The sequence below is a fragment of the Opisthorchis viverrini genome, assembly GCF_000715545.1.
Source record: "Opisthorchis viverrini unplaced genomic scaffold opera_v5_495, whole genome shotgun sequence".
NCBI classification, from domain to species: domain Eukaryota; kingdom Metazoa; phylum Platyhelminthes; class Trematoda; order Opisthorchiida; family Opisthorchiidae; genus Opisthorchis; species Opisthorchis viverrini.
The window spans coordinates 20735-34838 of record NW_008752150.1 but is presented as its reverse complement, the minus strand read 5'-3'; the positions used below and the strand labels follow the sequence as shown (position 1 = coordinate 34838).

The 14104-nt window shown below is 44.7% G+C and overlaps 1 protein-coding gene across 1 annotated transcript in view; it reads left to right on the top strand.

The window, feature by feature from the left end:
• T265_11380 (hypothetical protein) overlaps positions 1 to 14104 on the top strand; it is a gene marked incomplete at both ends in the record, with an annotated part of 85018 nt that overhangs the window by 58265 nt on the left and 12649 nt on the right. The window contains 3 exons of the mRNA XM_009178019.1: positions 1376 to 1748; positions 5218 to 5649; positions 9211 to 9457. Coding sequence (XP_009176283.1) covers positions 1376 to 1748; positions 5218 to 5649; positions 9211 to 9457 — 1052 coding nt within the window. The remainder of the gene's footprint in view (positions 1 to 1375; positions 1749 to 5217; positions 5650 to 9210; positions 9458 to 14104) is intronic.

Genomic DNA, 14104 nt, shown 5'->3' with positions numbered 1-14104 from the left:
TTATACCAGCTGCTACTCTGTTTTCGGTTAACCGTATTCAGCTAAAAACTCTTCTCAACACACGTTTGTCACATTTTGCACTTTTAGACAATAAACTGGGTCGTTCTATGTAGCTGAAACGATTATCAACCAGGTCACCCCTAGTCGATCGATCGATTATAGTTGTTGCAACTGTGCGGATCCGTTATGTTGCTATTTTATTATGTCACTGTGGTGCTGCATCTTGCCGGACAGTTTCGATATAACTTTCTGTATCATTCACGGTCAGCTGGCTGTCGCCGTCCACAACACTCCACTAGCCTTAACTGGATTCGGGGAGGAAGCTAGAATATCGGTTTGCTGTACGCAGTTCGGTCTCTGCTCCATAATACTAGCAGCACTAGTGCTGTTCGCCCAGGCCTTTCTAATGAGATCTTGGTCGCTGCCTTTTTTTGGTGGTGATTTACTGGATGCGTGTGGATTAATCGGTCATTTGTAATCCATTTGAGTGAGTTAGCTTAGCCATAGTTCCAAAGCATTTACGAACGGTAAAGCGGACGATGGTTTCCTGTGCTCTTTGTAGAATCCGTAACATCACAGCGTTTGAGGTTGCTCAGGAAATACAGTGCGAGCTATTTGTAGCTCTTTTGTTGGTCCTGTCTGAGCTCGGCAGCCTAGTTCCAGGCCCCGAAACCTACGGGCGATGTAACGAATGATACTGAGCAAAAGCTAAATGATGTGAAAAACTATCGTTATATTAATTCTCGGGGTAACTGATGAAACTACCTCATCCTGATTGGACTTGGAGTTCAACACCGAATTCACCAAACACTATTCTTAGGATCAGATGTCCGGAACAAACTTACGACGAGTCACTTTGAGCAAAAGCTAAGCGCTGCTGCAGATTCCAGGCTTACCGATTTTCCGTGATATTTCGCGTAAAATCCCCCCTGGTTTTCATGGAATCAACTGGTTCTCTTATATGAGCGAGGAACAATAAAACAAACAGGCTATCCGAAATGTACCTTTCTCTACGCCCTTTCTTGTGGTGGTAAACAGCACTTATCTCGTCGCTTTTCTGTCAGAGTTTGTGTTGACATCATCGGACTTCCCCGCGGTTAACTGCCCACCGGTTTCTCGTATGTCCGGACGAAATTGTTGCTCCCCTGTTCCTCCTCCGGTGTCCTCTCTATTTCGCGTGATACCACAAATTTCCCAATTGATCATTTGTGATCCCAATCTTTATGGTATTCTGTGCAGAGAGGTAAAAGTACAGTTCGCTCCATGACTTGTATTGTCACTACAGTTGTTCACCCTTTTTCCACCTACCTGTTTCTGCTTCTAATTTGCTTCCTGGCCACACTAGATAATTGTATTTATCTTTGCCGCCTACTAGCTTGCGTCCGACCTGTTTAGTGAGCACGACCTGCGTCTCGTACCAGTCACTTCTTATGTGGAGACAAAGCAGTTATTCGGTCGCCTGGTCACTGAAGCTCAGCAGCATCGTCGTCCTCCGGATGGAGGGGATATTATCAAAGTTTGCATATTGGGTGGCGATGCCCTGATCAGCTTTGTACTACGTGCCTATGTGGAACAGCTTAGTTCACGGTCAACCGAATTGGCTTCCCTATTCCGATTCTACATTGTACCTGTCACGGGCTTGGTGCGTTCTAAGCTGGACAGTAGCCAATGTCCTTCGACAGACCAACGGAGATCACGTGCAACAACCACAACGTCGACGTCCGTAGATGCATGTACAGACGTAGACTGTAAGTGTTACATTTTTGTGATCCCAAAGTCTTTTTCTGTTGTGGCGCATAGCTATCAAACACATACCTATCACTGGCATCCTTAAGATTGGCTTGATGTCCACATCGGCAATCCTATAGCGCCTTTTGGAACCCCCATGTTTTCTCCATATCATCTGATTGGTAGTGACACTTCCGACTACCACTGGTCCATTGTCAGTTGTGTTACTATTCACTGCTACCTTCGGTTCACACTCTACACTGCGTAATCAAGACATTAGGAAGCTGCTCTTAGAGACCATGTACATGCCGACTGTGATCATGGTCTTGGATCACTACATTTATCGGACATTCTCTGACTCTCTTCATATCTATAAACTCTGATTAAATCGCTACGCCACTCATCAGGTGTATTCGAACATGGTGGCATGGAGCTAGGGACCAGAAGGGTGCTACAGCTTGAACGCTTCTTTCTACGCTGCGTAATCAAGACATTAGGAAGCTGCTTTTAGAGACCATGTACATGCCGACTGCGATCACGGTCTTGGATCACTACATTCATCGGACATTCTCTGACTCTCTTCATGTCTATAAACTCTGATTAAATCGCTACGCCATTCATCAGATATATTCGAACATGAAGATGGTCGAGAGATGAAACACCATCAGATGATCAGGCCCAGGTGGAAACTCATCAGGTGTATTCGAACATGAAGATGGTCGAGAGATGAAACACCATCAGATGATCAGGCCCAGGTGGAAACCATCCAGAATTCAGGAGTTGGTTTGGATTGCTGATTTTTCTGTCATTGAACTCTATGGAGTACGGATGTTAAAGCACTGCAGACATATGTATGGCCTGTCGTTTGTCACATCATTTACTGTTAGGTCGCTGTTTAAAGGTTAGCTACCCTGGTTTCCTTTTCATTATGAGCGCCTTCTGTTTGTGTATTGATCCATAATGGTCCTCTGCGGAGTCCGTAATTCACCCTCCAACCCTACCACTGAACTCGTTCCACATTGATGGCTTTGCATAGGGCTTGTTGGTTGAGTAGCTTTGGTCCTTGATTACATGCCTGATAAACGGGATTGATGTCCGTTGTTATGTCATCATGCTTAGCAATGCTGGTGACTCTTTGCGAGCCTCAGTCTGTTTTCTATATCCTCCTGTTTCCTAGGGTTGATGTCTTTGTCGACGACTTGTACAAAATTCGGTTTCCACTCGATCATGGTTCACCAGCAGTTTAGTCACTTTTTTCGGTGAATCCGTCAGCCAACCGGTAAACTGAGTAAATGATGAGCACAGCTACTGCTTCCCAATCCTCCTGATGGTCGTATGGCACTTGGTTGACGGTTACCGTGCTGGCTCAAAAATTTACAGAAACACTGTTAGAAGCAGCTGAAGCAGCTTAACGCCATTGTCTTACTCCCAATGAGCGTACCCCAGTTAGGAAATGAAAAAACCTACTTCCGGACGTAGTGGCCGTCTTTTGTTGGGAGCTTGCAGTGCAGGGATAGAAAATATCCATAGCGCTCTCTAAGGCAGAATTTTTTCCTCTTTCGAACACATTGATCATGCACGTGAGATGTGCTGTTTATTGAAAGCGTTGCTATCCAAAATATGTGAGATGTCTCCGCGGGATCCATCCCAGGTCTCCAACTCCAGCACTTCCACCTCGCAAATAAAATGTTCCTTCGTCTTATGTTACGTGGTTTTGGTGCGGTTGAATTTGGCGGCTGGCCTAGCATATTTCTGGACTCACACGTCGTTCACTCCAAGGGGATTACTTTGGTTATCCCCGTATCCAATCTTTTGATGTTTGCGTGCTTGATCTGTGGCTGCCTCTGGTCTCCATGTTTAGGGTATACTTTTCAGACCCTATACTCGTGTCCCATCACCCATTCACTTATTTTCCATGGTGGAGGTTCGCTTGTTCGATTCCACGTGTGCGAATCAGTGCCACACTTACTCGCCAGATAAGGTTGTAAATCAGCTAGTCACATGTTTTCTTCCCGACAAGAGTTTTCCGTATTTTCTATTTTCACTTATCGGCTTTTGTATACTGGTGCATTATATGTTGTATAATACTCGTTCCGATTTTTCGGTAGATTTTGGGAGGATCAAATCTAGGAGAAGTACGAATTATGCGGTGGAAAGCTTTAGGAATCCTCTCATAATGCGATAACACATCACGACATGTCTTAGCCCAAAGTAAGCAATACAAGAGGAAGAATTTTGTGCGTTTGGATAATACTTAACACTGTTTATTCTGTGGCTCAGTGGAAGAGCCCTCTTCAGATAACGGAAAGATCGATAGAAGCATTTGGGTTGAAGAACGAGCGCACCTCGAGCACGCCATTCGCTTGAGGTGAAGCGTTCTCTACTTGGGCGTTGCAGACTCATATTTGGTGCCGACAGTTACGGGTGGTGACCGCTGGGTTTTTCAAAACTTCCAAGGGTGATAAAGTCCACTGAAGACCAAAATCCCCTGTGTTCTATCAAACAACCTCCACAGTCCTCTAATGCCAACAGTTTGAGAGACTGAAGGAGAACCTTGTCTTAGCGTCAGGCGTTGTTTATTAGTTTGCAACATTTTATTCGACTAAAAACGTTGCTTGACCTTGTACGAATGTCTGATTCCACTCTTCGGATTTCGCATTTGTTGATTCCATCTCCTGTTTTATTCCGAAGTGGACTTCTTCAGAAACTGCTCAGTTTCCACGAGAAAAGGGAAAAGCGACCATGTGTGACACCAGTAGCCATGTAAAACAAGATAGAAACTGGTGTTCACCTCTTCTGAAATACTAGTCCAACTCACCTAAGAACGAGCAGTCCACTATCCGAATGAGTTTTTCGGTACCTCATCAGTTGCTCATTCAAACAAGCAAATATGAAATATTTGAAGAACAATTCGACCTTTTCTTGAACTCGGAGTACTAGGCTACGTTGTTGTGTCATCAGTAGCCTGGCTCGTTGTGTTTTAAAAATGCACCAAAGCTTGTCCACGGTTGGCCACTTATGGACGACAAGTACATAAATCGTGTTGAGCATTTTCAGACAGACTGGAAAGTAAAGCGCGATAGATGAGAGGGTGATAATTCATGGATTGATCTGACTTAGCGGATGCTCGTGGAGCAGATGCTCGGAGAAACCTTTTCCATTCAACTGTACACTAGATCGAAACGTCCTTGTCCGCTCGTGGATAGTTCGCAACTAAGCTGTACAGCTGTTTCCCACCTTTACGGCTTCTCGTATCTCTATAGACAACTATACAATGTTTTCCAACTTGAGGGGAAAACGTAGGTTCAGATGCATGTAACCACAAAGAGACACCCTCTGCGACATCCTCCAGGAGAGATCACCCCGTTACATGTCACTGCGGGGGGGGGGGTTTCACTGTGTAATATATACCTATTAACTTTTGCTCTCAATAATTGCACTACATATGGCTACCGAGTACATCACTGGGTGCGTATTATCCCCTTCTAGATCGAAGAAGTTTTGATTTTCGGGGCGCTGGATCACTCTTTGTTTCCACAAATGTGGTTGCCAGCCATCTATGCAAAATTGATCCTAATTACTGCGCAATCTTTTGGGATATGTGCGCGGACTCTGCTGACGTTGAACCTCGTACTTCACCAGACCGCAAATCCGAAGCATCTACTTTGAACAACCTAAGTATCATTGAACGAGCTTGTGTTTATCTGACACAAAGCCGTAATTTACTCAGCATGCCTATTGGAGCCTGCTTGCTAGGGACAGCGCCCACCTCCACGGCTCCTCCAAAGCTACACAAATCAAGTCACTCCTCCGAACATCCTAATCTCCCCTCCAGTTGGCAAACTGAACCGGCCACTGGCACTTCAACCGATATTCCTATCACCGCTTCGGGTACTGCCCTAACGAAAGCATCTTCAGCAGGTAGGTCACTTTCCGATTATAACTGTCCATCAGTAGTACTACTGTGGCGTTGTGAATTCCAATCAGCCGTGATATTTACTGAGATTTTATATAAGTTTCGCTGACTGTCAGTGATCATTAGAATGGCAATGAAATGTTCCCCCTTAATTTCATTAACCAACTGCTGCATGAGTAAGATGGTTAGAAAACGGATTTATGAGTTTGTTTGTCAGTCCGTCCCCACATGTAATTGAATTTCTTAGTTCACCTATCAAATGTGAGAAAATGAACCGTTCGAAGATTGAAAATGGAACTGATCATGAAGGCAACTCTGTCAGTGGGTGTTAGGATGATATGTTCCTATTGTTTCGTTTCAAAATCTCTGTGCGTTGAACGGGCCTCCATATTACGTCTTCACCATTGTTTTCCTGCTCCTGTTTGATGACCTTCACTAACTTAGTTCTTTGGTCACAGATTCTTGCATCCGTGTTCATCGGAGGCCCTAGAATTCCTCCATGGAGATCTAGACTGTAAACCGACCCTTGAATACTCCGATACAATGAAACAAAAGTCGGGTCGTTTTGAGACAATACCGCCCCGTTACTTTTTTTTAAACGTGATTCCCGGTAATGAGAAGCCACGAAAACCGGTACAATGTGTCAGTGCACACCTCGGAGTCTTGGACATAATATACCATTGCTCGTCGGTCCATTCCATGTTCTGCAAATGTATCTCAAATCAGTACAGAATGTCTCCAAACAATTCCATGTGCACACATTTCGTGGCAGTAACAATTTTCTGCACCTTGTCTTTCTGGCTCATCAGCAAAGGTGACGGTACTCCACCAATGATTGCAGACGATACGAGTTTCTGTCAGCGACGAGCAGTAATAAAGTTGTGACCAGATGAGCTCAGTACATTTCTTTTTTTGGCCACTCTATACTATCCTAGAAGTTTCATTGACACCAGCTATTGCCCTTGTATCTAACTCCTATGTGGGATGCGATTGAATCTATCACATGGAGATAACATCTTACGGCGTCCCGGGTTGTTTTGTTAGTTTTGCGATATCACACTCGCTGAGTAGCCGCCAATTTGAGGCGGTTCGGATGGTTGTGCTGATGAGTCGATAACAGCATGGTTGTGGGAGCAACCGAACTGAGCAAATGTCATTATATTGCTAGATTTTATTGACTGCGGGACTTGCGAATTACTTTCATGCTGTCAGGGATCAATGAATATGAAGCAACCGCCTGGTTGACCAGGGTAGTCTTATGTTTGCGTCACGTAATTCGTAGGGTTTCTTAGGGGGCTGACTGTCTTCATTTTGACGGTAGGGTTTAATTCAAACTATCTCATTGGTCATCTGAGTTGTGCCTAACTTGATTACGGGTTATTATGATTTCCTTCATGGGTTGCACGACAGAACGCATTGAGACTTGGGCAAGAATTGTTGGTAGTTAATTACGCACATAAATATTGATTATGAAAGAATGCGTGAGCAAATATTGACTAGAACGCTTACAAATGTCGGATTGACAAGGTCCAACTGCAAGTACCGCATGGCATTATGACAGCCAGCAATATAGTCGGTCGGAATCGTGCAATATGGGAAGGATAAGTACGCAGATAAATTGAATGCTATGAACTGATGTGGATATGAGAATAGGCCCAACCGCAGGTGGAACTATCTAACATCCTGCTCGATGCATTTCCTGTCAGTATGATCAATCGTCCTGGTACTGTTGATGCCGTGGGTTTGGGTTTTCGTTATCCTCTGGACTGATAGTACTCTTTTTGACTTCCTAAACATGGCATCTGTATGCTCAGTCGTTGTTTTGGTTCACGAACTCAGCCATTCTTTTTCCGAACTGTCGGGTGATGTTACCGTTCGAAGGCACTGAATTATTGCCGAGAAGGTATACAACGTCTGTCGAATCAAGAATGCAACGGCGGCATTCAAGATTTGAGCATGATGGACTGGTATTCTTTGGTTGTTGGAGTAAAAGGTCACACACAGCTCATCGCAGGTCTGTGGATTGATAGATTTTACAGCAATTTCCAGCGTCCTTTTCGGAAGGATGGTGGGTTCGTGTTCTCAGATAGTGGCTACTAGTGGAATCGAACCGTTGGAATGCCTTCGCGGTACGTTACTTAGTGGCTTCACTATGAGTTTGCTCTACATCGATTTCTTCCGGAAGACCCCCTTTCGTTTGAAACACGATTTACTAGTAATTTATGCATTGAAGTCCTTTTATGATAACAATAATAATAATAATAATAATATTAAAAACTAGCATTCAAACATGGATGCTGGCCGCGGAGTGCGTTCTTTAGATCAAGTGTTTGGTTTATGGATGAAGTTTGTGCGACTGTTAGCACCTCTCCTATGACCTGCGCTCACTTGATGTCACTAGCACAATTAATGCGCTTTCCGTTTTAGCATATCAATCCTAATGTGTGTCTGGTGCACGATAACGTAGCGCCGTTTGCTTAGGGGAGCTACCGGGTCACACTTAGAGTACTCCTTCAGGATGAATTGAAATGTCTTCTCGCATATTATACATTTCTGGAAGTCTGGAACTGACCGGCCATCCCTGTTTCAACACAGTCTCAAGATAGCTCAGCGGCTAAGGCGCGTAACTGCTGGCTGTAAGGTTCATGTTTCAAACCCAACCCCTGTTTTTCATTTGGCGGCCTCCTAACTGATCATGATGTTGTGCGCTCTCTAACTTTGTGTTAGCTGGATACCTAAGTGTATAGCAGTGGAATTTGTGCCTTTCACTCTGCATCTCATCGCTTCAAAGATCAATGCCTACGGAAGCCGTATTCGAGCTGGTTTATGATAATCTATTTGGGAAGAACATTACTATCAAGGTTGCCGCGATGACAGAAGAATTACCCCCATTTAAATGAACGTAACTTTCTTCTGTTCTCCGCTAGCCCCGTTGTTCTGTAAATTGCTTTTTTGTACTCTTTTTGCCATTACCCACAACAAATAGATTTGTTCATACCCCTCTGTCTAACGACAGATTTAAAAATAAGCTAGACAAACCACATTATCAAGGCGGACTTCCCTGTGGAACGCATTCAAAAGTTTAATCTTCCACTTCTCAGAGAAGCTTCCGCGGTGAATCGACTAACACCGCACACCTATTTTATGTAAATCATCTATGATGGGGCTGATTCATGGGTCTGCCTGTCGCCAATCAGCGGCACAACTGTAATGACAACCTGTTAGTTGTTTCAACCAGACAGTTGAGTTCTGTCGCTGGAATCGTTATGGGTGTGGCATTTATTTTGTTCATTCGGGTCAGGTCCGTTGATTTTGTGACAGGTAGGACTTACACACATTGCGTCACGTTACAATCCATGCACCCACACACACACACACGTTCAGCCAGTCGATTATCGCCAACTTGAGGCTTATGACAGAGGACTGAACTTCGCGGAACTCCAGCCAGCCGAACTACAATGTTACTCAGTTTCGATAGTATCGCCGTACAGTGTACTGTCTGGTAGATTTTTGGCATTCCTCTGACACCCGTTCAAGATTGAGCGTATTGTTTTATTCTTTCCTAGGTGTTCCTGGTTTAGGTGAGGAGATGGTCATGCCGTTCCTTCTAAGTGTTCGACTTGGGTCGGAAACCAACACCAACTTCCCTTTTGGCCCCACCCATCAGCGATCTGCAACAGGCGACCTCATGTGCACTCAACAGAACCCCGAAATGGTAGGATCTGTCCTAAGTGATCCTGAAGCTTCATTGGGTCCTGTCAAACGTAGTTTGAGTCCTGAATCCCGTCCTCATACCACTGCTACTTCACCACAGTAAGTTTGCCATGGCAATTAATCGTTGGTGCTAAGTTGCCGGTATCCCTTGAGGTATAGACCTGGATTATCACAGTATTGCACACTTTTGGTTTGACTAGGCCCCTTCGTTCTCGTTTTCTTGGAGAGAATCACCTTATTTGGTACGTTGCTACTAAACCATTCCTTGTCTCACTACAGCACCGATTTTTGTAAAAATTGCACTCTCTCTGTTACGTTTGTTCAACCCGTGTGGACCTATCCAGCCCATCAAGGAAAACTCTTTGAGATAGTGTATTTCCCACTGTCTGTCTGAGTATGTACAAAAGATATAGGTCCAGACCTGCGTAATTACTGTTACGATTACAGATTTCAAAACGTACATCACAGTTAATATCGATAGAAGATCCGTGATCCGTTGCAAGTCCAGTCTCATCCATATCCACTCAATATTTTGGACATATTTGTTGGAATATCTATCTTTTCGGATCATAGCATGTCGCGATTATATACGACTGTCTCTGGGGATTAGGTTGATTCTGGGTGAATTGTAGCCAATGGAACGCGCCTCGGTAGGACTTACTGATATTCCAACAAAGTCCGAAAAGCTGCTTCAAACAACTGAGTATTACACATGTTCGATAAGGATGTAGAGGATAGACCAATCACTGTTTCAATTTGCGGCTTGGGGAATCGTGCGCGTTTAGCACGGGTCCTCCTGGCACTTCCGGTTGGTGCATTCAGTAAAACGGGGCGAGATGGCCCGATTGGTTAGAACGCGAATTTACTGACCGAAAGGTCCGTGATTCGAACCCGACCTCTGCCTCTCGGCTCCCCTGTCTAGGTTTGGGCAACCTGGCAATATCCCAGCCCTCGTGCAGCCTTCGGGTAGCATGGCAGTTAGGCACCGGAGGGGTGCTACAGCTGAACCATTTCGATTTTTCTGCCATCACCTTAGTTTCTGCGTATGGTGGTTGTAGGAGAACATGCATACTGTAGCCCGTTGCTTCAGTGGTATGTCAACGTAAAAAAAACGCCCCCACCCATTTCACGGGATTGTTATGACAGCAGACAATGGTAACCACCGGAAAAATGACACTCAACTACTGATGCTATGAAGCTATTGATGCTCTATACTACACGGTGATGTAGATGATTGAAGTGAGCGTCTAAAATGGTAAGCGATGAAAATCGAATTGCTCTCTCAACGATCTTCCACCGATCTGTTCTGTGAACTGGTCGGTTACCTTCTGTTGATAGTTCTGGAGGTGAGTTTTTTGATAATGCTCTAGAATGCGGCAGTTTTGCTAATCTCATAGAAGACTGTCAGCTTGTCCGAATTTGTCTACATTGTCCACAGAATACACCGAGAGTCTGTATAGGTTACATTTTAATACTTTTCATAAGCTGTGACTGATTGAGCATTGCTTAGTCGTCCTTCAATCATGGTTGACAAGCTTGGATAACACACTCATTGTGAAGACGAATTGGAACGAAAGAAAAAGGCTCGACTATGCCGACTGATCGACGAAGTGGTTCAAAATGCCCGCTTCCCATGATGGAAACTTTTGTATGTTGGTTGGAACAGCTCAGGTTTTACTATGCAAAACGCCTATATCATCTTAGAAAACACATTGTGAAACCTGTCTTACCATATAGTAGATATGAATTCTGTGATGACCTGATGATAGCACTTAGACACGCTAAATTTTTTTTCATTCCCCACTAATATATCTGAAAAATTCTACCAGAAATTGGTAGAAGTTTCTAGATACATTTAGAGGTCAGGTCTTTTGTGATCCAGTTCTCATCGTCCTACGGGATCGACTATACAGAAGCTTTGCTTTGGCCATAACGTTGCTTAGGTGTGTACTAGCGAATGGGCACCGGCATTTTGGTGCCAGCTCCTGTTGGTAGTCTGCTACCCCGTGCTAACAGAAGACTTAGCTTAGGCAGGGTGTTGGGAGCTCGTAGAATGCATTAGAGCTGGCGATGGCTCGCTGGTTAAAGCGTGGATTTGCTTACTCGAAGGTCTGTGCTTTGAACCAAACCCACGCATATCGATTGCTCCTGTTTAGGTTTGGGCGACCTAACAGTATATCAGCCCTTGTGGTTCCTTCAGGTGGCATGGCAGCTGGGCAGCTAAAATGGTCGTCATCATCGACAGCATGGCTTCAGTGTCCAGCATTGATGCTTCACTGCTGTACAACCATGATTTATTTGGAAGCTTTATTGTGAAGAAAAGAATAAAGGGGACGAGGAATGGGCTTAGTGCTGGCTTACTTCAATCATTCCAAGGTGCCTACACCTCCAGACACTCATTCAGGCAATATGGATAGAAACTGGTATCGGTTGGTAGCTATATCTTGCAGCGTCTCCAACCAGGCGCAGTGGGGATCCTGCGGTCCCTATCCTGGAAGATGAGTAACACCGACTGCTACAGCTGAAACAGAATGCATTAGGGGACTCCTGGTAGGCCGCACTAAACGCAAGTTCGCCGCTCATTGTGAGCACAGGGATAAATTTAAACTGTATATGATCTAGGGTTCATTCTAAAACTGTGTACTCTTTTTACCCCCAATAACCATCCGTCATTCGCTCTTTTGCTTTTCGCAACTTAATATTCAAATGTTTTTCGGCTCACTGTGACACTGACATCTCTCCAGGTAATGCCCGCAAAAGTCGAGGCGACCTTGACGAATCCAGACAACCTCTCCGGATGCTGTTTTCTTTTCGCACCACGGTTTTGCTTGTTTCAAAATCACTGAGTGCTTGAACCTCTGTAGCGTCGACCGATGGATGTCCCAAATTGAATTATCGTGACCGGACTGAGTTGTGCTTCAGCGCTATTCTGGCTGATGTGCTGGGACCAAGTGTTAACACGACTCATCGTTCCTGGTCCCATGCGCAGTCAGCCGAAGCGATTCACGAGCAGCCCAGGACAATTCAGCTTGACCACCGGAGTTGCCGTTTTCAGTCGACGAGCCCTAGGTCTGAGGCCAATAACGGAAATCCTGCTGAGCTGGAATGAACAGCGTTGCGAAGTGTGTAGCATTTGCGAAGGCTGAAATGATGTATGCCCAGGTGGACGCCTCGGAACCAAGGTGATAATGATCAGCTAACCCAACACCGATCGAATCCACAAAGTTTTGTCAGTTTACTGCGGAAGTGTGGTTTGATGGATAATTCGGTGTTTTGCTGTACATAACAATCGTCAATTAGCCTTCCTTGGTATGATTCCTGCTGTTTTATGGATGAGAGACGTGATATCTGTCCTGAGGAGTATTTCTCGCTTCTTGAGAGAAAATCGGGTCAGTATTGCTGAGACCTGGTTTCTAGGTCAAGGGAACTTTCCCGCGATTTTCTCCGCATTTTAATACAAATTCAATCCGATTCAATCGTTTAATAAACGAGGCACCTTTGGCACGTTTTTAACACTGCAGAGGAACCCTTCTGCCATATTTCAAAGAGTAAGCACCAGGAAAGTGAGCAGTTTTGCTGCGGTGTAGGGTTTCTCGTTCACGTGATACACAGTGGTACATGCGCGGTTAGACCGTGTGAAGGATGCGTTGAAAAGTGCGCGTGAAGGTGTAGGAGGGATCTAAGCTGAGACGTCATTCTCCAATCGACTCTAGTTTCATCTGTGGTTTTCAACCAGCATTTCTTCGCACGTTCTTCAGACATTTTTGTTAAAATAGCTGATTTGACCACTTCATTATCGTCGTTGCAGTTGGACTTTAATTGTTCCGTAGTTTGAATAGTACGTCACCTGAAAAAGCCCTACATGATATGCAGGGCTCAATCCCCATCCTGTTACACGGCATCTTGTCGAATTGTCGTTTCTTTTTCCGCACGCGATTATTGCTATCGCACTTGCTATTGCTCTGCAATCGTTCTCCTCCGAAAATTCACCAACTGTTCACATGTCAGTCTCATTCCCTCTTTCTCCAGTTCTTCCTTCAGGCGGACGCGATTTCGCAGGTACTTCTACTTCTCCGTACATATAAGCGACCATTCGTGCATACGAGAGTCGGTTTACGCTTTTTGTCCTGCCTTATTTTAACAGCGGGTTTTATCTAGTGGCTTTTACCCTCGTTTCTTGTCAAAATTTTTCTGGCTTTAATTTGCTGTCTTACGATGGCGTCACAGATGCGCCGCTATAACCAACACAGTTCGAATTTATTGGGGTCACTTTTTTGTTGCACGCTGCTGGTTCAGGCACACCTTTCGCCTCATTTTCGGCTGCATATTTCCAGTGCGATATGACCATCTAACATCAAGACTGCGTTGATGTATAGTTCTGGCGCGACTTTCTCCATAATTGCATTCTATTGTATTCTTTTCTATGTTTTTGTTTGATAGTTTAGATCCTAATTTGAAACGTAAATTATTTGCCGATCACGCCCATCAGTTATGGCTGGGGGGGGTGGGGGGTGGGTTGAGGTTGGTCTGTTCGGCTAGTTTCACCGTGAAGCGCTACACTTGATGGTACAGGAGACCGGTTTTCAAACTACCATTTACTTCGCGTGCGCCTACTGGTCATTGCTGAGCTTAGTTCGCCAGTAATGATTACACTGTCCAGTGCAGTAATTTCTAATGTTTTTTCTTCTTCCACAATTAGTCCCAGTCTTTTATTTAACCAAATTGACATCTATTTTGGAGATATAA